At 48.0% G+C, this 27,613-nt stretch overlaps 1 protein-coding gene across 1 annotated transcript in view; it reads left to right on the top strand.

The window, feature by feature from the left end:
* Positions 1–27,613, top strand: part of LOC133153086 (serine/threonine-protein kinase BRSK2-like) — a 180,370-nt gene that overhangs the window by 94,192 nt on the left and 58,565 nt on the right. The window contains exons 3-5 of the mRNA XM_061277139.1: positions 4,003–4,088; positions 8,353–8,493; positions 13,715–13,831. Of these exons, the coding sequence (XP_061133123.1) occupies positions 4,003–4,088; positions 8,353–8,493; positions 13,715–13,831 (344 nt within the window). The remainder of the gene's footprint in view (positions 1–4,002; positions 4,089–8,352; positions 8,494–13,714; positions 13,832–27,613) is intronic.

The following is a 27,613-nucleotide window of genomic DNA, read 5'->3' as shown; positions in this document are numbered from 1 at the left end:
GGGGTGCCCAAACCTTTGCATATGACTGTATATACTTACTGTTTGTTCTGATAATGGACAAAAGACAGCACCCCAGATTGATGAACCTAACTAAGAATTTAATCTTATGAGACCCAATTTTGGTAGACTGGCTTCTTTTTTGTGCCAGTGCAAGTTTAGTCTAGTGTGTTTGGGGTCGTGCCGCACTCATCTGGGCGTGCCAGCGCACAAAGCAACCTCGCCCCCGACGCACTTGCTAATTTGGTGACAGAAAGTAGTCTGCAGCTGGCAGAAAAGCAGGAGCATCATCATTTGCATGCATGGACAATGATTTAGTTTTAGCGTGTACGTGAATTTGGTAAACACGCAACGCCTCACTGGGTGTTTCTGCCTCGCCCACCAGCGCATCTGCTAATTTGATTAAAAAAATGTGTCTAACCCACAACCGAAAAAAAGCAGTTCAGGGACAGGTCGTCGAATGTGCTTTTGGTGTATGATCGAGGCGCACACAGACAAAATTGGCGCTCCCCGTTTGTGAGCGGTGAACGTGCGAAGTCATAGGCTATTTCATTCTTAAATAACACCGCCGCGGGACAAACCCGAATTGGACTCTCAACGAATCTTCGGGGGAGAAGACGACAGCCTCCACGTGGCCTCCTCTGCAAGTAGCAAGAAATGGCGCAAGACCAAATTGTGAAACGAATGTCGTCAACCAAACGTCGAGCTCGTCGAGCTCGAGCTGGCAGGCTCAGGGCCGGCGGACGGGCAGTCATCCCGACCGTCGAAAACCGAGGCCTGTCGGTTCTTCAACTCAATGTCGAGGGCCTAACAACCGCCAAACTCGAAGTCCTGCGTCACCTGGCTGACTCCAACGAGGCAGCGGTTCTGCTCCTGCAGGAGACACACTGCACATCCGACAACATCCTCAAGATCCCTGGGTTCCATCTTGCTGGGTCCATCTACAGCAAGCAACACGGTGTGGCAACGTTCGTCAGGTCTGAATTAAGCTGGTCAGCCAGCAGCCAATCCCCACCTGGCTCTAACATCGAGTGGCTGGTTACAAAAATCCAGGAAACATCAGTCGTCAACGTATACAAACCCCCACCATTGGAGCTGTCCGTGACATCACTCCCATCAACAACTGCACCTGCCATCTATGCAGGTGACTTCAACTGTCAGCACACAGACTGGGGTTACAACCACACAACACCTAATGGAGTGGCGCTGAGTGAATGGGCCTCCAACACTGATGCTATGCTGCTGTACGACCCCAAGGAGCCTCCAACGTTCTTCTCTGCACGCTGGAACACCTCCACCAACCCAGACCTGGCCTTCGCCATCTGCCACAGTAACGACCCAAAACCGGAGAGACGCATCCTGGATAGGTTTCCCCGATCACATCACCGGCCATCCATCATTAAAGTTCCAGCACTGGTGGAACCGGTACCAGGGAAACCCGTCAAGCGATGGAACTTCCGAAAGGCCAACTGGGAGTCGTATGCTGAGGAGACTGAAAGAAGGTCAGCTGGCCTGCCAGACACAGCCGATCTGGATGCGGCCTATGCAGCCTACTGCCAGGTCCTCCTGGGTGCGGCAAAGAAGACCATCCCACGGGGCTATAACAGGAACTACATCCCGGGTTGGGACAAGGAATGCAGCCGCCTTCTGTGCGATCACCAGAGGGCTATCTCCAGAGAAGAGGTGGACATGACTGCAGCAGCACTACTCCAGAAGCTGGATATCACTCGTAGGGCCAGATGGACGGAAGTCGTCGAATCAATCGACTTCACCCATTCTAGTCGCAAGGCGTGGCAGACCATCAACCAGCTCACAGGCAGAAATACAACACCCCACAGCTGCCCAGTCACAGCAAATGCCATTGCATCCCATCTCCTGAAGAACGGCCGCTTCCCGGATGCTGACAAAGTTTTTGCCCGACTGATATCGTGTGAGGTGTCTGGCCTCTCGGGAGCGGCCAGTGTCGATTCCAACCTCTCGGGAGAATTCACAGCAGAGGAACTCAGTGAGGCCTTGAGCAAGCTCAAGTCAGGCAAATCCCCTGGCCGTGACAACATCCACCCAGAGTTTGTCATCCACCAGAGCACAACAACATCTGGTAGGCTCTGTGCTTTCTTTACATCATGCTACCGGAGATTAAAGCTCCCAAAGACTTGGCGCCGTGCCTCTGTCATAGCTCTGCCGAAGCCAAATAAACCTGCAGAAGATCCTAAGTCATACAGACCAATCTCGCTGCTCTGTGTCCCATTTAAGATCTTGGAGAAGATGATCCATAGCCGCATCGAGCCAGTGGTGGACTCACAGCTCCCACGGGAACAAGCTGGTTTCTGTTGTGGAAGATCAACAGCAGACCAGGTAACACTACTCTGTCAGGACATCGAGGACAGCTTCCAGGACAGGGAGAAAGCTGGGGTAGTGTACCTGGATCTGACGGCTGCATATGACACCGTGTGGCACCGGGGACTCCACCTGAAGCTGCTGAGGACAATACCAGACCGGCACATGGTGAAGTTCATCATGGAGACAATTTCCAACCGCAGCTTCATCCTCCAGACCAGCAGTGGCCAGTGCAGTAGGCTCAGAAGACTGAGGAACGGGGTACCGCAGGGGTCTGTCCTCTCACCGATGCTGTTCAATGTTTACATCTACGACCTACCTGATACAACATCGAGAAAGTATGGCTACGCAGACGACCTTGCCATCATGCTGAGCCGACCAACATGGAAGGCGATGGAAGAGGGTCTTAATGAAGACATGGGCACACTGGTAGCATACCTTCCGAGGTGGCGTCTACAGCTCAGCGTCGGAAAGACAGTCGCAGCGGCATACCATCTTAGCACCAGAGAAGCCAGGAGAGAACTTGAGGTGCGCGTAGACAACAAATGCCTGGAGGTCCAGCAAGCCCCGAAGTACCTTGGAGTACGCCTGGATCGGACATTATCCTTCAAACAACACCTGGAAGAAGTCAAGGCCAAGGTGACATCCAGAGCCGCGCTGATCCGCCGCCTCGCTGGAACAACCTGGGGAGCCTCCGCTAAGACGCTGCGAATATCCACCCAAGCCCTGGTCTTCTCTGCAGCGGAATACTGCAGCCCAGTCTGGAGCAGAAGCCCGCATGCGAGAAAGGTCGACGTGGCTATTAATACCTCCCTCCGGATAATAACTGGATGCTTGAAACCCACTCCTGTGTCCCTCTTGCCGGTCCTCGCTGGAATAGCACCGGCCGGCCTCCGACGGGAGGCTGCCACCCTCGCCCTGGCCAGGAAGGCACAAAAATATGACTGGCACATCTTGCACAACACCACAATAACACCAGCACCTCCAAGCAGACTCAAGTCCAGACACCCCTACAACAAGGCAGCACAAGCGATGCTCAACTCCACCTCTGAGGACATCTCCAGAGATGCATGGCTGGCAGCAGCTTGGAAGCAGGAGTGGGAGTCTGCCGGACCCTCCCGAGTCCACCGCTACATTTGGGACCCAGGAGATGGCGCCATCGGAGGAGCCGACCTACCACGCCGGCAATGGACCATGCTGAACCGCCTACGGACTAGGGTCGGTCGCTTTGGGTCATCAATGAAGACGTGGGGCTTGGCGGACAGTGCGGCATGTGAGTGTGGTGACCCTGAGCAGACCGCCGACCATATAATCAACATCTGCCCCTTATATGCTCCACCCTCGGAAGCCAGCCTTTTCAACCTAGGACTAGAGATGCGGGCATGGCTACGCGACACCGAGTTGGACATTTGACATTTGACGTTACACGAAAGAAGAAGAACGAATCTTCATCATTATCTTAAAAAGTGTACAATATTCTAAAAGCACCCCGTCAGTGACGGGTCGTCACTATTGTCTGTGCGTGCGTGTGTGTGTGTGTGTGTGCACGCGCGCGCGTGCGTGTGTGTGTGCACGCGCGCGCGTGCGTGTGTCCATAGTGTGACTCCCTGAAAGTTAGTGGTACATACGATTTCATCCTCTTTGTCTAACATTTGTTTTCTTGTCCAGGTTGAGCGGGAGATAGCCATTCTGAAACTCATAGAACATCCACATGTATTAAAGCTTCATGAGGTCTACGAAAACAAGAAATACTTGTAAGTACAATTAACATATTTTTAACAAAGTAAGCAAAGGTTTACAAGGATCCATTCTGTTGTAATACAATTCCTATTGCCGTGTTTGTGCTGCAGCTGTACATGATGTGTTTGCGAGTGTAGGGAGGGGGTTTTCAGATATCTGCTTGTTTGGTTTGAGTTAGTACACGTTCAAATGTATTTGCAAACACGTGTAAATGTATTTGCAAATTTGTAGGGGATGATGCTGAGCCATTTTTAATGGCACAATAATTGGAGTGAGAGAGGGGGCAGGGAGAGAGAAATAGAATGAGAGAGTGAGATTTGGTATGGTATGGTATTCCGTTTTTAAGAGGCAAGCTCCATGTCTTCACATTTTAACATTAGGGATGAAAATAATGGTTTCCATTCATTTCCTTCTCACAAGACGTTTGGTTAAAAACACGTTAAGGATAAGAGCCAGGGGCTATGAACGGATATTTTGTATTACAATTAATACATATTCTAAACATAAACTACATTAGCCAACATTGGAGTATGCCAGTGCTTCTCAATTATTTTCTGTTACGCCCCCCCCCTAGCAAGAAGAAAACTATTCGCGCCCCCCCTCCCCACCGTGACTATCCTAACTTGTCTTGTAAGTCGTAAAATGTTGCACTGTCGCAAACGTGACAGAAGTAACAATGAGAGCGCCACTGCCCCCTGCTGTAGTAAACGCGCAATTACACTTTATTCTAGTACTGCCAAAAAAAAAGCCTGTTCCCCAGGGTCACATGCGCCCCCCCAGGAATAGCACCGCGCCCCCCTCACTATTTGAGAAGCATTGGCCTAGGTGACTGATTCACAATTTGGTTTTGTCTGATATCAGAGATTAAATAAAGAAAACCAACTGGCTGATTGATTTGTTTTAATTGAGAGGAAAAAAAAACAGCAAAAGCATTTCACTAGCTGACCAGGAGATGGCGACAGCGTGGCATCTGAAGACCATGGATTGTTTGTTCTGCTATAGCCTAGGTGACTGATTCACAATTTGGTTTTGTCTGATATCAGATATTAAATATAGAAAACCAACTGGCTGATTGATTTGTTTTAATTGAGAGGGAAAAAAAACAGCAAAAGCATTTCACTAGCTGACCAGGAGATGGCGACAGCGTGGCATCTGAAGACCATGGATTGTTTGTTCTGCTATAGCCAAGGTGACTGATTCACAATTTGGTTTTGTCTGATATCAGATATTAAATAAAGAAAGCCAACTGGCTGATTGATTTGTTTTAATTGAGAGGGAAAAAAAACAGCAAAAGCATTTCACTAGCTGACCAGGAGATGGCGACAGCGTGGCATCTGAAGACCATGGATTGTTTGTTCTGCTATAGCCTAGGTGACTGATTCACAATTTGGTTTTGTCTGATAATAGATATTAAATAAAGAAAACCAACTGGCTAATTGACTTGTTTTAATTGAGAGAAAAAAAAACATCAGCAAAAGCATTTCACTAACTGACCAGGAGATGGCGACAGCGCGGCATCTGAAGACCATGGATCGTTCTGCTATGCCGGTTTAAAAAAAAAAAAAAAACGTAATTAGCTAGGGGTCAAAGGTCAAAGTTTACGGTTCAAAGTTCACCCAGGGGTCAAAGGTCGGTTCAAAGTTCACGGGGTCATGTGCACATTTTCGATTTTTAACTAGAGTTGAAAGTTCAGGGTTCAAAGGTCACCCAGGGGTCACCACGGGGTCACCGCGGGGTCACCACGGGGTCACCGCGTCACCACGGGGTCACCGCGGGGTCACCGCGGGTTCAAAGTTCAGGGTTCACTTTTTTTTTTTTTTTTTTTTTTTTTTTTTTAGGTTAACCTTTATTTAACCCAGTGCTTCTCAATTATTTTCTGTTACGCCCCCCCCTAGCAAGAAGAAAACTATTCGCGCCCCCCCTCCCCACCGTGACTATCCTAACTTGTCTTGTAAGTCGTAAAATGTTGCACTGTCGAGAACGTGACAGAAGTAACAATGAGAGCGCCACTGCCCCCTGCTGTAGTAAACGCGCAATTACACTTTATTCTAGTACTGCCAAAAAAAAAGCCTGTTCCCCAGGGTCACACGCGCCCCCCCAGGAATAGCACCGCGCCCCCCAAGGGGGGCGCGCCCCACTATTTGAGAAGCACTGGAGTATGCTAACAGCTGACATCAGCCATGGCAAAGAGATCAATGTAAAAAATATTAATATCAGCAATGTTATTGCCTATTGTTATATTTGCAGTATTTTCCACCACAGAGTACTAGGTTTTGAGATCTACACAATATGTTTCAAAATTATATACATTCACTCAAACTTTGCTAAGGGACTGTTTTTTTTTTAAAATTGTAAATATAATTCATTACATAAAAGAAAAACAGATATGTTTAAATGAAACTTCAAAATTTAAATAAAACAAAGCAGTGATGACCTTGTACTTTCTGACCATTTTAACTGGAAATATTTACCTTTCCACATTTAAATAACCCAATCAGCAATACTCCCATTAGGATTTTTACACTCACCATTTCTATCAGGACCAAGTAAAGTCAAATTTATTTGTACAGCCCTTAATGACAAAAACGTCTAAAAGAGCTTCACATGGCCACAGATGACAATTATTGTTGATTTCCCCTAATCTTAACCCCCTGGGAAGGGGAAAATGAAAAACCTTGAGAAGGGACCGCTAATGAGAGGGTCCGCCATCCAGGACGACCAGGCTACAATGGATGCAGAGTGGGCAAAATTTAACACACAATATGAAAGAATATAGAATAAGATAATGTAGATGTCCATAATCAAATGAAGAGCTGCAGGAAGACACCCTCAGTTATCATGACAACACTTGCGAGAAAATGGTCCTCCCCAGTTCTTGTCCCGGTAAATTGATGTAGAATCCAGACAACAATTTTTAGTTTGGCGTCACCTAGCCCCCTCCCCAAGCCGGGGAGGAGGGGGCAGGAGAGAGAGCACAAACGGCAGTCAAATCTGCCAGCGTAGTTTAATCAAAGCATAGAAATGCGTATTTAATCGTGTCTTGATGCTTCTCCTGAGCAGCTCTAATATCTTTGGGTAGGCTATTCGAAAGCTTTGGAGCCCAAATAGAAAATGCTTTCGACCCTGTGGACTTCTCTTTGGCTCTTGGGGTCACTTAACGACCAGCATTTTGTGAACGAAGGTAAAAGACGAAATGTGTGGAACAACTAGGTTGACGCGATAAGAAGCGCTAAGCCATGTAGTAATATTTTATAGGTTAGTAACAGAAGCTTGGAGTCACATCTCAAATGGCACGGGAGCCAATGCAGGTTGGCTCGTATTGATATAAATTTTAGGGTATTGCTAAGCCCACTCTATTTGCAGCAGTTAAGTCTAGTCATAAATTTTAATTGTGTGATTTATAATTTTCTGTCACTAATTACAGATTTTATTGATTGTTTTGACGCAGCCGTCAACTCAAAATCCACATTTCCAAAACAGTTAACGCAGAGGCCTCCACAGTGCCACAGTGGTCGGAATGCCACATTTTGTTTGCAAAACGCTCTAATTGTGCTGAAACTATGAAAATATGGAACAAAAGCAAAAACAATAAAAAAAATAAGAAATGCAAAAAAAAAAAAAAGCAGGCCAACAAAGTTGATTTAGCATGCTATAGCTACTTTAATGGAAAAACTACTAACATTGATCGTATTCAAGAAAAAGTCAACTATTTTGTTAGTTTCTCGAACAACAAAACAATTTTGTCATAGTAATGATTAAATTAATCCATACTGATCTCAGTAAATTGCAAACAACAGATTAGAAATCAGGGCCAATTACATACATGTAAATTGATGTTTAACAGGTAAAAAAGATCAGATTCTTCAATGTTCTTCATTTTTAAAAGTCACAAATACAGCTGTGTACTATAACGATGCATACTGTGTTGCGACCCACTGTACAATACAATCCTCTATTATTTTGATGTGTGGGGCACTGAGTTAACTCTGTTGCTACATCAAGTAGAGCCTGATATGGTAATAAAACAACAATTCAGTCCCTTTTTTATTATGTCATCCTTTCCCCCCCTCCTTTTTTATTTATGCGTTTTTGAGTTTTGTTTTATGCTCTATGTACACTTGACTATAAGTGAACCCAATTGTGGGTGTTTATATGCAACAAGGTTCATTTGTTTGACACACTCGTTATTGTATTCACACCTAAACAAATAAACAATTAGGACACAGCAAGCCTGTCAGTTAAACAATGTTTAAAGTGTATAATCTCCCCTCTTTTCAGGTACCTGGTGCTAGAGCATGTGTCTGGTGGAGAGCTTTTTGACTACCTAGTCAAGAAAGGCCGATTGACGCCTAAAGAAGCAAGAAAATTCTTCCGACAGATCATATCAGCCCTCGACTTCTGCCACAGCCATTCTATATGGTGTGTTGCATTAAACATCTAACCCATAATCTATTTTGAGACATATCTGAGAAGTGTAGTCACTACTTACACCATAAGAGTCCCATTCTAGATGAAGATAGTGGGAAAAAAAGCTCTGAATCCAGACAAACTCATGGAGAAGGGAGCCGATGTCGTAATGCTCCTGCCCCAAAGCCCGAATCCGCTCATGGGACAAGGGATCCCGCATCTACCATGACAAGAGAACTCGAATCCAAGTTGAGGAAGGTTGGGTGAGGCCACTTGGGCTTATCTATATGGGCAATATCAAAACCAATAGCATACCCATGGGGCCATTAATTTTAATTATTTATTTTATGACTCTTGATAAATAATGCATTGGTGATGGTTCCAGCTACTGGATTAAAGGTAAGAAACTATATTAAAATGTTACCAACATAATGATCTGGAAAATTAATCTTCATAGAATTAAAGCTGCCAGCTACTACTTACTTGACGTTACCAAAAACCTACAGTCTGGGCTTGTCCTAGTTCACATGGTCATATGGAGACAAAGTTAGGGAGAAGCTCCAGGTATGGTACACTAATGACCCAGGGCATGCATTTATGCAACCCCTAACCTTAGATATCAAATCAAGGAAGTAAGATGGCGGCGCATGCACACGCAGCGGCCTCTCTCTGTCCCGAACGGTGTTTTGTTTTGTCGTTTAATGTGGGTTTGTCCGACAGTTTTGTGTGTTCGTCTCGTCGTACTTGGTTGTGCTACAAGTGCAGCGGGCTGGTTCTGCTCGACATCGGCGAAAGCGAGTTTTGTGGCGTTCTGGACTTTGAAGCGGGGATATTAAAGGCGCTCGGTCTGCTCCGTCCTGAAGCGTCGCCGGACTCGCCTGCTATTCCTCCCCCGGTTGGGAAGGCTGAAGAGGGGCGAGAGCGGGGGCGTCCGGGCCAGGCTGGCGGCCAACCCAGCTCGCCCGGCCGTGCCTTCCATTCTTCTGGCGAATGTTCGGTCGCTGGACATCAACATGGTTTGCTTTCGCCTGCTGAGATCTACGAACCGGACAGTGCGTAACTGCTGTGTGCTCGTGTTCACTGGGACTTGGTGGACCGTCATCATTCCGGACTCTGCTGTGCATCTGGAGCGGCTAGCGTGCTATCGGGCGGACCGGGCCATTGTACGAGGGGGAAAGTCGCGAGGAGGTGGGATGTGCGTCTACATCCGTGACGGAGGGTCCCAGAGATAGGATTTTTTAGTTTTCTTAAGCTGTAAGCCATAATCAGCAATATTAAAATAATAAAAGGCTAGCAATATTTCAGTTGATTTGTAATGAGTCCAGAATTTATGACATTTTTGTTTTTTTAATTACATCACAGAAAATAAAGAACTTTATCACAGTATTCTAATTTTCTGAGACAGTCCTGTATGGCAGATGGAGAACCATTCAGTGGGAGCTGGTCTCTTATGGAGAAAAGACCAGCTATAATCAATCGTATTGATGCAAATGCAAATCATACTCTATGGCATTGGTGTCAAACTCAAGGCCCGAGGGTTCGAAACAGCCCGCCACATCATTTTATGTGGCCCGCTAAAAGTACAACTTCATGTGTCAATGCCGAAATTACAAATTGTCTTCACTTCAAAAAAATGCTTGAAATTATTAGTATATTCATCTTTTTAAAATATTTGAAGTTTTTACTTGTCTCGGATTTCAAAACTATTTCTTCATCAGTTTGTTGTGTAGCCTATACTGTATGTACCGTAATTTTCGGACTATAAGTCGCTCCGGAGTACAAGTCGCATCAGCCATAAAATGCCCAAAAATGTGAAAAAAAAACATATATAAGTCGCTCCGGAGTATAAGTCGCATTTTGGGCGGCAATTTATTCGACAAAATCCAACACCAAGAACAGTCATGAACGAGCAACAACAGGCTAAACAATAGGTATGCTAACGTGACATAGACACAAACGAAGAGCTGAGAACGGCCCTGACGTAACATTCAGAGTTATTCAAAAAACTATTACATAAATAACACGTTAATAAAACCATCTGTGTCACTCCAATTCATTAAATCCATCGATCGTCCTTTGTCAACAATGTGTGCGCTCCGCTGACGACGTTTGCACTTCAAAATATTCCACAGGCCCATTTAACAATATATAAATTATATATCAAATACCGTTTTTTTCCGTGTATAGTGCGCCCCCATGTATAGTACGCACCCCTAAAAATGGCATGCTGATGCTGGAAAAAAGCTTGTACCCATGTATAATACGCACCCAATTTTTATGAATTTTTTTAAAAAAAAAAATTTTTTTTTTTTTTTTTTTTTTTTAAGTCCCAATGATCGTCACACACGCAGGGAGGCAATGGGTCCCATTTTTATAGTCTTTGGTATAGTCTTAACTAGGCTGGATGTAATTTTTTTTGTTGGCGTTGATTTCTCCGACTGCCCATAAACGCACCACCGCGCTCCGTGCGCATGGAGCGTGTTTGAAGTGAACAGCAGAGAAGAAAGGAACAAGGCAAAGTGTTGTGAAATAAAATATTACCTGTAAAACGGATTTAGGTAGAGAACTGAACTCTCGCTCTTTATATAGCTGACGTGTCTTGCTCATCCGTTCTGCGCATCTGTAATGGCGGCCTCCGTATGATATCCGGTTTGCGTGTGTGCGAGAGCGAGAGAGAGCGAGAGAGAGAGCGCGCGAGAGAACGCTCAACCGTAGCGCGCCGCCGACCGCCCAACTGCACCGGGCTGGTCGATTATTGTGACAGAGCCGTCGCTGAAATTTAGAAGATATTTTTAAAGTCCTGATGTACTTTCTAAAATTTAAGTGGACCTCAGTGCGCACTGCGCAGGGAGCTTAATTTGGTGCGGTCGCGCAACCGCAGCGCGCCGGGCGCTCACTGTCGCATTGCTTAAAGAGCGCCTTTGTGTTTTAGGATGAACAGCAGAGACCAAAGGAACAAGGCAAAGTGTTGTGAAATAAAATATTACCTGTAATACGCATTTTGTTATTTGCTGATTGAAACTGCTAATTAAACTGTGAATTGAAACTAATAGGAAGAAAACAACTCTCGCTCTTTATATAGCTGACGTGTCTTGCGCATCCGTTCTGTGCATTTTATTTCACAACACTTTGCCTTTCTTCTCTGCTGTTCACTTCAAACACGCTCCATGCGACCGCAATGCTCTCGTATCAGACGCTTGCTCGATCACCTGCTCGTTTGCTGTCCCGTGCGCGCACGAAGCGCGGTGGTGCGTTTACGGGCAGTCGGAGAAATCAACGCCAACAAAAAAAATTACATCCAGCCTAGTTAAGACCATACCAAAGACTATAAAAATGGGACCCATTGCCTCCCTGCGTGTGTGACGATCATTGGGACTTAAAAAAAAAAAAAAAAAAAAATTAAAAAAAAAAAAATTTTTTTTTTTTTTTTTTTTGTACCCATGTATAATGCGCACCCCGGATTTTAGGACAATAAATTAGTAAAATTTTGCGCACTATACACGGAAAAAAACGGTAACTATTATATAAGCAATAATGTTATCAAACCATCTGTGTCACTCCAAATCATTAAATCCATCGATCGTCCTTTGTCAACAATGGGTGCGCACAGCTGACGGCGCTTGCACTTCAAAATATTCCACAGACCCATATAACGATATATAAGTTAGATATCAAATAACTATTATATAAGCAATAGTATTTTCAAACCATCTGTGCACTCTAAAATCATTAAATCCATCGATCAAATTCCTTGTCCTTCGTCAACAATGCCGCGCGTGCGCCCTGACGTCAGCCTCGTCGTTATTCCACAGATCTACTACACTATATTGTAGCGTTAACAAAGTACAAAGAAAGATGTGGGTTTGGTAAACGGCTCTTTATTTACCAAAACAACTTCCAGGCGTGTGGCAGCGTGGACTTCCAGCCACGGAAGTGGAAGAGAGCTCCATAGAATAGGACCGGGCGTGCGTAAAAGCCATGACCGAGCCCCATCCACCGTCCCCGGACAGCCACCCGGCCGAGCCCCGGCCCTCGACTTCCATCCACGGAGGTGAAAGACAGCTCGGTAGAGTAGGACCGGGCGTGCATAAAAGCATTGTCCGAGCCCCATCCACCGTCCCTGGACAGCCACCCGGGCGAGCGCCGGCCCCCGACTTTAATCCACGGAAGTGAAAGAGAGCTCCGTTGAGTAGGACCAGGCGTGGGTAAAAGCCATAATAGTTTTTCAAACCTTCTGTGTCAGTCCAAATCCTTAAATCCTTCAAACTCTTCGTCCGGCGTGTCACTTAGAAACAAGGCCGCTAATGTTGCTGGTAGTACGTGGGGCCCTTCGTCATCTTCGTCATCCCATAATCAATCTTTGTCCTTTATGTAAACAACCGCCACGCCACTCCGCGTCGCGCTGCTGACGTCATTTGAGATTCAAATTACAGTAACCCTAACCCTTGTTACATCGCGGTTCGTTTATCGCGGTTTCACTTTTTTTTTGGGGAACATTTTTGAAACGTTTTGAAAAAAAACACATATAAGTCGCCCCCCGCCCAAAACTATGAAAACAACCGCAACTTATAGTCCGAAAATTACGGTAGTAATATAAGGCATTGACAGTCAAAATGGCCTTCAAAAAGAAACTATGACTACAATGTGGCCCGCAACACAAATGTGTTTGACACCCTTGCTCTATGAGGTTCTTTTTTCGATGTCAATGACAAGGGTGAAGAACTTGAGGAGTATTGTTCTAGCACTAACCTGAATCTGGTAGTCCAAGTCCTTACAGTACATTGCAATCTCCAGAAGCAATAAAACACCATATTCACATTTTTCAGAACGGTACTCAGTCATATAATGTGAATTCAGCAACAATTTTGGGTCAGTGTCAAGAAATGTTACTCATATATGCTCGTGTTACAAGCTAATCTTTAACTCATTCATTAATTGAACAAACTAATTTGTTTTAAAGTTTAATATACTGCACATACATATACATATATCCAGAGGCTATTTTAAACACCAAGCTTTATTGTTCTTAACTTCTATCAAATGGGTTGCAACTTGGCAACAATATGAAGATGAGTGTCTCATGGTACAGTTGAGAAGCACCGCTGAGCTGAGCTGCAACCAGTGCTAAAGCTCTGTCTGTATCAAAGTGAACAGGGTATATCAAGACCAATATTTTATTGTGTTTGAGTTGTAACCCTTTTTTTTTTTTTGTCGTTTGTGCCCTCTCGCCTAGCCACCGAGACTTGAAGCCTGAGAATTTGTTATTAGATGAGAAGAACAACATTAGGATAGCAGACTTTGGCATGGCCTCTCTGCAGGTTGGGGAGAGTCTACTAGAAACCAGCTGTGGGTGAGTGGCTAAACTACATAAAGGCATAAGTTTTTTTTTTTTTTTTATAATCTTTTTTCACTATTTTTGCATCCAGTTTTTCCCCAGTGAGATGTACAGGTTAGGTCCTCAGAATGGTTGAAAAAAGTTTTGAATGTTTTAAATGTATCTCTTTTTTTGTATCACAAAAACCTGGCCTTCAAACTGTAGCTTGGTTTAGTTGTTGGTACCAAATATCTGTTCACTATAAAGGAATAGCATAAGCAAATTGTTCATATTTAAATGGCTTACCTTTAAATGAAGTCAAAAGAGTGCCGATTACAGCATTTTGTGACAAGTAAACTTGCTTCCCACAGATTGCAGTTGACAAGGCAATTAATCACTATAATATTATTATTAGTAATCATCATCAATCACAATAAAAATCAATACTGTTTATGCCATAGCGGTATGAACAGTGTAAATCACTCAACCACAAGCAAGAGAGCTGCACTGAATCCCACTTCTGATTAAGACACATACCGTATTTTTCGAACTATAAGTCGCGTTTTTTTTTCATACTTTGGGTGGGGGGGGGCGACTTATACTCAGGAGCAACTTATATGTGAAAATTTTCACAAATTACGAATTACATAAATGCTCACGTCACAGCCCACACTCTAAATTCGGGACTGATACAAATAGAGCGCGAGTGCGCCCTGTCCGTACTACTGAGTACGTACACGCACTTGTGAGTGTGCACCGAGCTTTCTGACACGGCTTCCGGTAGTAAATGCGCAGGCGAGTGGTTGCCCATCTACTGGGGAAACGCAGTCATTGCAGGCAAAATGACCACAAAAAAAAGTTTAATAATACAATTTGTTCAGGGTTGGCGGGCCGGATTAAACGGTCCCGTGGGCTGTATCCGGCCCGCGGGCCGTAGTTTGGTGACCACTGCTCAAAAGGAATACTTAAGACTTGGTGATAATTCAGTAACAATATATATCATGATAGACACAGTATAATATTGCTTACAAAAATCAGGACGCATACCCCAACCCCGGTGTAGGTACCAGATCTACTTCAGATTGACTGTTGATGACATCACGCTATGGCAACTCCAACTGAACAAACTACACTGAACCCCAACAAATTACAGGAATGATATATTTGAGTTTTCTGAATATGCATCATTCACATTGTAATACAGAGAATAACGGTCGTATAATATTGACTGAAATATTGATTTGCTGTAATGTAATACTGTTCCTCAATGGATGAAAATGTTTTTCTTTGCTTTGTTTTTGTTTGCTCATTGAATTCACTTCGAGGTTTGAACATAATTGCACATTTGTAATACAGAGATTAACAACAAACTGGACCGTAATATTGAGATGTTCATTTTTAATATAAAATATCTACCCTGGAAAGATCTCTATTAGAAGCAGTAAAGAAAGGATAATTTGAGCTCAAAAATGTATTTTTAGATCACAAGAACCATTTTTGCAAACCTTGTCCGCTTAACCAGACGTGCCGAACCACAGAAAAAGAAAGAGTCGTCACGTGCGCTCATGCGCCAGAGTGTGTGCAGCATACGAACTGAATGCTGAATGAACGCGTAATTTAAACCTAACTTTGTTCAAATTAATGACTGGTCACATTAGTGTAATTCTTGCAACATCATGCGTAGTAACCAGGGCTGTGGACTCGGTTCGGAGTCGGGGACTCGGACTCGGTCGGACTCGGTCATTTTTGCCGGACTCGGACTCGGTGCTGATTTTGACCGAGTCCACCGAGTCCGACAATAAAAAAAAGAGGCAAGACGCCGCAGCCAGAGAGTGTCAGGTTACAGTCAGCGCGGTAGGAGTTGGAAGAAGCAGTAAAAACTCCACCAAACTCATCGTAATGACCCGTGATATATGTTATATCCTTACTATTTTCCAGGTTCTTAGATAGCAAGAATACGTCGGACAACGACGTGAATGATAACTGCTTTATTCCTTACTCACAGTGCGTTCACAGGGCGTACCACAACAACACAGAATGCGCCCATCCCACTTCCGGGGTTTTTCTACTACGGAATTTGAGTTAGCCCAAAATACACAACATCTCTTCCCCTCTTACAATGAACGTGCTATATGCATGAATGCGACCAACATAGTCTTATGCACCTATAACTTGACATCTTCAAGATCTATCAATAACTACCATTAAACAATTATCATATATGGTCCAGACAATTATGCCAATAATATTCCCATGAAACCTTAATTTTGGGTGAGTGTGGACTACCTCGAATTATACAGAATTATAGCGAAAAACCGATGTCGTACGGCGTCGTACGGCGTCAGCACTATGTTGTTTTCAATAAAAACATGAAGAACTCACGTTTGCGTCAGTCAATTTTAATTTTTATAAAGGATTATTCTCATTTGATGTCTTTAAATTCATCCGCGTTCTGCCATTGAAGCGGGGTGCATTCAAAGACCAGTCGTACAGACGGAAACGTTTTGTGATCAAATCTTTCACAACGAGAATGATTTGAGTGAATTGATTTGAATGAATAATTGAGAAGAAATTTCAGTTCTGAAGGCTCCTTTTGTCCCAAGCAAAGTGACAGATGGTGGGGAGGGGGGATAAAAATTGTAAAATCAATTCACTCAAATCATTCTCGTTATGAAATATTTGATCACAAAACGTGTGGCTTTTTCTTAAACGAACAGGTTTGACATTGCCATCGTGTCAGCTTTTAATTATATTGCGCTGTCATGTTAAAGCAAATTAATAAATGCAACAATATTAATTTGCTTTGAAAATACCTGAGTATTAAAATAAAATGGATGGATGGATGAATGATGATCACAATTAAGTATAAAGTCTCCTTTGTAATATATACTCCTTGTAGCCTGTACCCAAAAAGAGGAGTTTCTTTGCATCGAGGTTCATGCAAAGAGCTCACGTAATTATATTGTTGCGTTTTGGTGAAGTGAATGAGTGTTCCGTCTGTACGACTGGTCTTTGAGTGCACCCCGCTTCAATGGCAGAACGCGGATGAATTTAAAGACATCAAATGAGAATAATCCTTTATAAAAATTAAAATTGACTGACGCAAACGTGAGTCTTCATGTTTTTGTTTAAAACAACATAGTGCTGACACCGTACGACATGGGTTTTTTGCTTTCCAAATAAGGGGTCGTCACTAATTATTTGTGTTTAGATAAATGTCTGAGCTATAATGGTGTAATAACTTGAAAGTATCTCTTTATTGTATTCGTTTATATGTTTAATAAAGACAAAGCCATCACAAAACTGTTGTAATTATTTAGATTTTGATCTAAATTAGCCTTGAATAAAGACTAAGCAGTCACATAAATTAACAGAAAAAATGGACAGCCGGACTCGGACTCAGACTCGGACTCATGGTCAAGAGGCCGGACTCGGACTCGGAGCAAAAATCCGACCGAGTCCACAGCCCTGGTAGTAACACGGTAAAACACCTTCAGATTGGAAATGTGTTGTTCAAGTAAAGCAGGGGTCACCAAACTACGGCCCGCGGGCCGGATACGGCCCGCGGGACCGTTTAATCTGGCCCGCCAACCCTGAATAAATTGTATTATTAAACTTTTTTTTTTTTTTTTGCTCATTTTGCCTGCAATGACTGCGTTTCCCCAGTAGATGGGGAAGCGCTCGCCTGCGCATTTACTACCGGAAGCCGTGTCAGAAAGCTCGGTGCACACTCACAAGTGCGTGTACGGACATGGCGCACTCGCGCTCTATTTGTATCAGTCCCGAATTTAGAGCGTGGGCTGTGACGACAGCATTCTTGTAATTTGCGCGCTGAGCTTTCAGATGCAGTTTTGCGCTAAAGCCACCCACAAACCTTCCCCTGGAATCCTTCCGTTAAAATGTCGCCCAAGTAAAGCAGGGTGAACACAGTGCCGAGCGTTTAAAAGAGCCAATTTGGCTCGACGTACGCGACGTGACGTTCAGCCACATGAACGTCAACATCTACCCGTCACAGATCGAGGTAAACGGACCAACACCTCGGATCTCGCCTAAGAATTGCCACAACAAATTTTACTCCAGACTATGACGCACTATCAAACTTTAACAAAAAAGACAGCAGTGTCTACAAGCCTACTGGAACCTACAAAAGGATTATAAGGAAGGAACACAAGAACTTTAAGAGACTGTTCATATGTGTCAGAGAGGTTCTGCTCTGACAACTGAGCTGAACTTTTATCTGTTAAGATTGTGCATGGCACAACAGAAAGTTAATGTTCCATGTTTTTTTTTCTATGAAGAACCCAGAGAGAGTTATTTAGTTATTTATTTCCTGTTTTTTCTGTGAAGAACTCAGAGAGGGTTTAGTTATTATTTATTTCATTAATAGTGTTATTATTTGTTTCCTGACTTTTTTTCTGTAAAGAACCTGGAAAGGGTTATTAAATAACCGTTATTTGGTTATGTGTGGCTTTCTGGAAAACAATAATTTTTTTAAGCTCCCCTACGATCGTCACACTTTTTCTGTTACAAACTGCCACCGGCCCGCCATCAGAGAAGGGAAAGGTTATGTGGCCCTCACAGGAAAAAGTTTGGGGACCCCTGAAGTAAAGGATTTGTTAGCTCTGCTGTTACCACCTCCAATCGTCTCAGCGTTGCACTTCACGGGCAAGTAAAAAATGTCTTATGACATATTGATCTAAAAAGATTAGGTTACAGTACAATTATACAGTAGTACATAAAAAAAATCTGATTGGCTAAAACTGTAAGGGATTGGACAGTACAGCCAAGTGCGTAGCGATAGAGACTTTATTGCGGAGTAGTAAGGTGGGAGTAGCTAGAGCTGGCGCTGGATCGGCGATCAGGCTGGGAAGAACAAGCTGTTCTGCGATGTCTTCAATTCTTCATGGACGTCAGTTTGTCGTGGACCGGAGAGCGAAACAATGTCACGCGACTGACGGACACTCGGGTCTGCGCTGGCGGCGTTGATATAGCGCTGTCCCTGAGCCTGTGGCAGGTGGCGGCGATTCCGCTGATAGGGAGGTGTGGTCCTGTCACAGGTGGCGCCGGTACGTGACAGAACCCCCCCCCACAAGGGACGTCCCCAGAGCACTAAAACACAAAAAAGACCAGAAGGCAGAGGAAGGCAACCCCCTGGACGACCAGGCAGGGGGTTAGTACTCCGTCGAAACATCCGATTCCTCGTCGGACGCAGGATCGACGGACGCGGGGGCAGAAGACTCCGGCACCGGCGAACAAGGCCGTCTCGGGCCCTTACCCCTGGGCCCCTCGACCGTCCTCGGCCGCCCGCGCCGGGGGCCCGGTTGGTCCGGGTGACAGCGATGGAACTCCGTGATGAATGAACGGTCGAGGATCCAGCGGCTCGGGACCCAGGAGCGGTGGGCGTCGTCATAGCCCTCCTAATCCACCAGGTATTGGAAGCCACGATCGCGCCGCTGCGATCGGAGCAGGGAGCGGACGGCGTAAGCCGGGCCCCCCTCGACGAGCTGGGGCGGCAGCGGCGGCACGGGCGCCGGCGCCAATGCGCTCTCAAAGAAGGGCCGCACACGGGACACGTGGAACGTGGAACGTGGGGTGTACCTTCATGGACTCAGGAAGGAGGAGACGGACGGCGGACGGGCTGATGACCTTCTGGATGGGAAACAGTCCAACAAAGCGCGGCGCCAGCTTGCGGGATCCCGTTCGCGGCGGAAAATCCTGCGTCGAGAGCCACACCCGCTGGCCCACACTGAACTCCGGAGCCGGCGAGCGGCGCTTGTTCGTCTGGCGGGCGTAGCCTGCAACAGAGCGGAGAAGAGCTGTCCGGGCCCTCGCCCAGGCACGACGACAACGGCGGACACAAGCCTGGGCCGACGGGCACGTCGTGTCACGTTCCTGGTGGTCGAACAAGGGTGGCTGGTACCCGAAGACGCAGTGGAAGGGCGACAGTCCCGTAGCCGAGCTGGGGAGGGAATTGTGGGCGTACTCCACCCAAGGAAGCTGTTGGACCCACCCACGCTGGTCCCCGGCGGCCATGCATCAGAGGGACCTGCCCAGCTCCTGGTTCAGACGCTCCGCTTGACCATTGGACTGAGGGTGAAACCCCGACGAGAGGCTGGCCGTAGCGCCGAGGAGTCGGCAGAACTCCGCCCAGAAGGTGGAAGCGAACTGCGGGCCACGGTCCGACACGATGTCCAGTGGGAGGCCGTGGTGACGAAACACCTCCCGCACCATGATGGACGCAGTCTGCTTCGCGGACGGAAGCTTAGGCAGAGGAATGAAGTGCGTCATCTTGCTGAACCGGTCCACCACCGTGAGGACCACCGTGTTCCCCTCCGAGGGGGGCAGGCCCGTGACAAAGTCGATAGACAGGTGAAACCAGGGACGCCGGGGAACCGGCAAGGGTTGGAGCAGCCCGGCCGGAGGACGAGTAGAGGTCTTACAGCGGTTACATATTGAGCAGGCTCTGACGTAATCGCTGGTGTCCACTGGCCAGGTGGGCCACGAAAAACGCTGTGCCACCATGTACCTCGTGCGCGCAGCTCCGAGATAACAGGCCAGGCAGGAGTCGTGTGCCCATTGCAGCACGGACGAGCGCAGGCCCCAGGGACAAACAGGCGACCTTCCGGGCAGTTGCTGGGGCCGGGTTGATCGCGTGATGCGGCTTCCACTTGGCGTTCAATCTCCCATGACAGCGCCGCCACCCGAACCGAGCTCGGGAGAATAGTGGGAGGCGGACCCCGTCCCTCCTCCACGCAAGGAAACGAACGCGACAGGGCATCCGCCTTCGCGTTGCGGGAATCCGGCTTGTAGGAGAGAGAGAACTCAAACCGGTCAAAGAACAGAGCCCACCGTGCTTGCCTCGCGTTCAGCCTCTTGGCCGATCTCAGGTACTCCAGGTTGCGGTGGTCGGCCCAGACGATGAACGGCGTGGCGGCGCCCTCCAGCCAATGCCGCCACTCCTCCAAGGCCAACTTGACGGCGAGGAGCTCCCGGTTGCCATGTCATAGTTCCGCTCCGAGGCCGACAAGCGGCAAGAAAATAAAGCGCATGGGTGGAGGCGATCGTCCTGGCATCTGCGTTGGGACAGCACCGCCCCAACACCCCCGTTCGAGGCGTCCACCTCAACCACAAACTGCCGGTCAGGATCGGGGACCCGGAGGATGGGAGCGGACGTGAACCTCCTCTTGAGCTCCTGAAATGCCTGTTCTGCCTGTTCCGTCCATTTGTACGGGGAGGCGGAGCTGGTGAGGGCGGTGAGGGGAGCGGCCACCCTCGGCTGTACCCACGGTTGAAACGGCGATAGAAGTTCGCGAACCCCAACAATTGTTGCAGCCGCTTGCGTTTCTCGGGAACAGGCCATGATGTGACCGCTTGCACTTTCCTTGGGTCCATCTCGACGGATCCCTCGCGCACCACGTAGCCGAGGAACTTGACAGAGGAGGCGGGGAACTCGCACTTCTCTGCCTTCACGTAGAGCGAATTTTCCAGGAGACGGCGTAGCACCCTCCGAACATGCTTGATGTGTTCAGGGAGCGAGCGGGAGAAGATGAGGATGTCGTCCAGATCAACGAACACAAGCTTGTCCAGCATGTCTCGTAGCACGTCGTTTATTAAGGACTGGAAAACCGCTGGGGCATTGGTGAGCCCAAACGGAACCACGAAGTACTCGTAGTGGCCGCTCGGGGTGTTGAAAGCCGTCTTCCACTCGTCTCCCTCCCGGATGCGGATCAGAAGGGAGGCGTTGCGAAGATCCAGCTTAGTGAAGACGGTGGCACCCTGAAGACACTCGAAGGCGGAAGACAGAAGAGGCAGAGGGTATCGGTTAGTAACGGTTATCTCGTTGATTCCCCGGTATTTGATGCACGGGCGGAGCGTGCCCTCCTTCTTCTCCACGAAGAAGAACCCCGCTCCCGCAGGTGATGAGGACGGCCGTATGATGCCGGCCGCCAGGGACTCCGGATGTATTCCTCCATGGCCCGGCGCTCAGGAGCGGACAGGGAGTAGACGCGTCCATTGGGGGGGAAGGTGCCGGGCAGCAGGTCAATGGTGCAATTGTAAGACCGGTGGGGAGGAAGGGAGGTGGCCCTGGCCTTACTAAAAACTTTGAGTTCGTGATAAACCGCCGGTACGGTAGAGATGTCGGGGCTGTACCTGGGCGGGGCTCCAACGAGTGGGCTGGTGGCCGCCCTCAGGCACGTCTGATGGCAGCGTTCGCTCCACTGCCGAACCACCCCCACCTCCCAGTCCAGTACCGGGTTTTGCTGCCGCAGCCAAGGGTGCCCCAGGATGAGCTGCTGTCCTGGGAGGGGAAGAAGAAAAAACTGGATGGTCTCGTGGTGATTGCCAGAGAGGAGTACTTTGACTGGCTCTGTAACGAAAGCCACCTCGCCGATCAGACGGCCATCGATGGCACGTGCGGGAATGGGCGGGCTCAGAGGCAGGAAGTTGTTCCCCCACTGGCGTGCCAGGCAACTGTCCATGAGGTTACCCTCTGCCCCGGAATCCACCAGGGCAGCCACGTTCTGGTCCCCCGCCGCGAGCCGGACACGTGCTTGCAACGTGAGCGTACTGGAGCTGGGAGACCCTGTGCTGGTCGAGCTCACGCGCATCCCCCGACGCCGCGTGAGCTCCGGCCTTCTTACGGGCACCTCGTCACTCGATGACCCACCTCCCAGATCCATGGGCTCGGCGGGTGGTGCGGTTGGCGGGTTTCGCAGGGACCTCCGCTCCCGATCGCGCTGCCGTGTCCGGATCCGCCGGTCTACTCGGACCGCCAAGTTCATCGCGTCCTTCAGGGTCCGCGGCCGATCGCGGGAAACTAGCTCGTCCTTCATGTACTCCGCGAGACCGTTGAGGAATGTGCTGACGAGCGCCGGCTCGTTCCACCCGCTGCTGCCGGCCAGTGTCTGGAACTTGAGGGCGTAATCTGCGACCGATCGGCTACCTTGACGCAGCGTCGCCAGTTCCTCGGCGGCGTCTTCGGCGGCCGAGCCCAGGTCGAACACGCAGAGCAATTCCTCCGCGAATGCGTCGAACGCGTCACAAGCCGGGGCCCCCCTCTCGTATTCAGCCAGCCCCCACAGCCGTGCCTTGTCCGTGAGGTGGGTTAGGGCGAACCCGACTTTGGCAGCCTCCGATGCAAACGTGACAGGCTGGAGACCAAACATTATACGGCAGTTAGTCACGAACGCCCTCACGTGTTTGGGATCTCCGCTGAATTTTTCGACATTGCCGAGGCGGGGCTCCGGAACGTCCACGAGCCTCCTGGCCTCGGTTGACGGGCGGGGCGGGGGTGCCGTGACAGCCGGGGGCACAGCCACCGACAAACTCTGGAGGGCTTGGGCCATTTCCTGCTGCTGTTGCCGTTGGCCCACCTCAATCAGATTCCGGATGTCGGCGGATAGGCTGCTAATGGCGGTCTTGGCTCGGCCCAGTCGGCCGAATGCCGTCTCATCGTTCACTGGCTGCATAGCGTTGGTCCGTCTGTACTGTAAAGGATTGGACAGTACAGCCAAGTGCGTAGCGATAGAGACTTTATTGCGGACGGGGGTTGGAGTAGCTGGAGCTGGCGCTGGATCGGCAATCAGGCTGGGAAGAACAAGCTGTTCTGCGATGTCTTCGATTCTTCATGGACGTCAGTTTGTCGTGGACCGGAGAGCGAAGCAATGTCACGTGACAGACGGACACTCGGGTCTGCGCTGGCGACGTTGATATAGCGCTGTCCCTGAGCCTGTGGCAGGTGGCGGCGATTCCGCTGATAGGGGGGCGTGGTCCTGTCACAGGTGGCGCCGGTACGTGACATAAAACATTAATTTATTAGAAACATAGTTCATGCAGCTATCATACCTGGCATATCCATAATTTTATAATTGAGGATTTCATAACATTAAACATAAACAGAAGCCCAGACAACAAACCAAGAAAAATACACTTGAGATTATAGTGTATATTCTTTTGTTATTATGAACACTGAACAGTGTGAAATAGAGTGAAACATAATCAAAAGCTTTGGATAAAAAAATAAAATTTTGACCTTATTTGAATCTAATCTTTCACTGAAGGTCCAAATTGACACAATCCGTTCTAGAAGGCTGTTCGAGAAGTGAATCGTTCGAATTCCGAATAATATTTTCCCATTACAAATAATGGATAAAAAAAAGTAATCCGTTCCAAGCCAGAAAAAAAACCCACCTTTTTTAAGCATTTTTTCATTTGCGCATTTTTGTCCAATCGCGCAACTGCATATACCTGGCATATCCATAATTTTATAATTGAGGATTTCATAACATTAAACATAAACAGAAGCCCAGACAACAAACCAAGAAAAATACACTTGAGATTATAGTGTATATTCTTTTGTTATTATGAACACTGAACAGTGTGAAATAGAGTGAAACATAATCAAAAGCTTTGGATAAAAAAATAAAATTTTGACCTTATTTGAATCTAATCTTTCACTGAAGGTCCAAATTGACACAATCCGTTCTAGAAGGCTGTTCGAGAAGTGAATCGTTCGAATTCCGAATAATATTTTCCCATTACAAATAATGGATAAAAAAAAGTAATCCGTTCCAAGCCAGAAAAAAAACCCACCTTTTTTAAGCATTTTTTCATTTGCGCATTTTTGTCCAATCGCGCAACTGCAGCGCACCGCCGAACGCGCAACCGTAGCCTGTCGCCGACCGCACAACTGCACCGCGCTGGTCGCATTATTGTGACAGAAAATATTTTTAAAGTCCTGATGTACTTTCCAAAATTTAAGTGGACATCAGTGGGCAGGTAGCTTAATTTTGTCCGGTCGCACAACTGCAGCGCACCGCCAAACGTGCAACCGTTGCGCGCCGCCGACCGCGCAACTGCACCGCGCTGGTCGCATTATTGTGACAGAGCGGTCGCAAAAATTTTGAATTTTGCAGGGAGCTTAATTTAGTCCGATCGCGCAACCCCAGCACGACGAGCGCTCAGTGTCGCATTGCTTTAGGAGAGTCTTTGTGTTTTAGGATGGCTTTACTGCTCCCACTTGCTTCCTTTGGAGGCATGATTAGAGTTGATGCAATCCTCAGAGTAACGACAACGTAATAACGAACGGAGTGAGTAGGCATGCGGGTCCTCTCGGCTCATCTCGCTAGGTTCGACAACCGAATTTCGTCCGAGATCCCAAGCAAAAAAAGCTCGAATTTTTTTTGTTCGAATACCGATTTGTTCGAGAACTGGGACATTCGAAAAGCGCGGCTCCACTGTACAGGCCAACTTTCCATTTTGGTTTCATATTTATATGCGACTCCAGAGGAATCACCACATGTGACTGGTTCATATGGAATAACATGACATAGGTGAATTGCTGGCAAATCCACTTATGAGGCCAAAACATTCCATTTTGTGCTCCTGGGTAACTAACTACTTTGCTGATTTGGCAGTTTGTTTTGGCTAATTATCTTTCTTCAAAGTAAAATCGCTACCAATTCATTATGAGTGTATTTTCATTAACTTCGTTAACATAACATTTTTGTAGACTTAGTTAATTTTCCTGCTGCCATCATGTGTTGCATGAATGAAGATGAATAAAAGTCTGCCAGACTAAGCCATGTAAGGCAAACACATGACATTGTGGGTTTCAGAGATGAGCTTGTATAATTGTTATCATGAGCACATACTTCCTTTCATGAAACGTGAGCTTTTCCATCACTTTTGTAAGGGTTCATTTTGGTCTGAACTCTAAAAAATCCATCCATCCATCCATCTTCTTCCGCTTATCCGGGGTCAGGTCGCGGGGGCAGCAGCTTCAGGAGGGACTCCCAGACTTCCCTCTCCCCAGCCACTTTATCTAGCTCATCCCGGGGGATCCCAAGGCGTTCCCAGGCCAGCTGAGAGACATAGTCTCTCCAGCGCGTCCTGGGTCGTCCCCGGGGTCTCCTACCGGTGGGACATGCCCGGAACACCTCCCCAGGGAGGCGTCCAGGAGGCATCCTGCTGAGATGCCCAAGCCACCTCATCTGGCTCCTCTCAACGTGGAGGAGTAGCGACTCTACTCCGAGTCCCTCCCGGATGACCGAACTTCTCACCCTATCTCTAAGGGAGAGCCCGGACATCCTGCGGAGAAAACTCATTTCGGCCGCTTGTATCCGGGACCTCGTTCTTTCGGTCACGACCCATAGCTCGTGACCATAGGTGAGGGTAGGAGCGTAAATCGACCGGTAAATTGAGAGCTTTGCCTTTTGGCTCAGCTCTCTCTTTACCACGGCGGACCGGTACAGAGTCCGCATTACTGCCGACGCTGCACCGATCCGCCCTTTCGAGCTCGCTCTCCATCCTCCCCTCACTCGTGAACAAGACCCCAAGATACTTAAACTCCTCCACTTGGGGCAGGATCTCACCCCCGATCCGGAGAGGGCAATCCACCCTTTTCCGATCGAGGACCATGGACTCGGATTTGGAGGTGCTGACCCTCATCCCGACCGCTTCACACTCGGCTGCGAACCGCTCCAGTGAGAGCTGGAGATCACGGCCTGAAGAAGCCAACAGCACCACGTCGTCTGAATAAAGCAGAGACGCGATGCTGAGGTCCCCAAACCGGACACCCTCAATGCCTCGGCTGTGCCTAGAAATTCTGTCCATACAAATTATGAACAGAATCGGTGACATAGGGCTGCCTTGGCAGAGTCCAACCCTCACTGGGAACGAATCCGAGTTACTGCCGGAAATGCGGACCAAGCTCTGGCATCGGTGATACAGGGACCGAACCGCCCTTATCAGTTGACTCGGTACCCCGTACTTCCGAAGCACCCCCCACAGAACCTCCCGAGGGACACGGTCGAACGCCTTCTCCAAGTCCACAAAACACATGTGGACTGGTTGGCGAACTCCCATGCACCCTCGAGGATCCTGCTGAGGGTGAAAAGCTGGTCCACTGTTCCACAGCCAGGACGAAACCCACACTGTTCCTCCTGAATCCGAGGTTCGACCTCCCGACGGACCCTCCTCTCCACCACCCCTGAATAGACCTTACCTGGGAGGCTGAGGAGTGTAATTCCCCATTAATTTGAACACACCCTCCGGTCCCCCTTCTTAAAGAGGGGAACCACCACCCCAATCTGCCAATCCAGAGGCACTGTCCCCGATGTCCACGCGATGTTGTAGAGACGTGTCAGCCATGACAGCCCCACAACATCCAGAGCCCTTAAGAAATCCGGCCGGATCTCATCCACCCCCGGGCCCTTGCCACCGAGGAGTTTTTTAACTACCTCAGTGATTTCGACCCCAGAGATTGGAGAGTCCGCCTCAGAGTCCCCAGGCCCTGCTTCCGCAATGGAAGGCGTGTAGGTGGAATTGAGGAGGTCTTCGAAGTATTCTCCCCACCGACACACGACGTCCCGAGTCGAGGTCAGCAGCACGCCATCTCCATTGTAAACAGTCTTGACGTTGCACTGCTTCCCCCTACTGAGACGCCGGATGGTGGACCAGAATTTCCTCGAAGCCATCCAGAAGTCATTCTCCGTGGCCTCGCCAAACTCCTCCCACGCCCGGGATTTTGCCTCAGCAACCGCCGAAGCCGCGTTCCGCTTGGCTACCCGGTACTTGTCAGCTGCCTCCGGAGTCCCACAGGCCAAAACAGCCCGATAGGACTCCTTCAGCTTGACGGCATCCCTTACCGCCGGTGTCCACCAGCGGGTTTGGGGATTGCCGCCACGACAGGCACCAATGACCTTACGGCCACAGCTCCGGTCGGCCGCCTCAACAATGGACGCGCGGAACAAGGTCCACTCTGACTCAATGCCCCCCGCCTCCCCCGGGACGTGGGAAAAGCTCTGCCGGAGGTGG

The sequence above is a fragment of the Syngnathus typhle genome, linkage group LG4, assembly GCF_033458585.1.
Source record: "Syngnathus typhle isolate RoL2023-S1 ecotype Sweden linkage group LG4, RoL_Styp_1.0, whole genome shotgun sequence".
NCBI lineage: Eukaryota > Metazoa > Chordata > Actinopteri > Syngnathiformes > Syngnathidae > Syngnathus > Syngnathus typhle.
The sequence above is the reverse complement of the archived record's forward strand: the minus strand, read 5'-3'. Positions and strand labels throughout refer to the sequence as shown.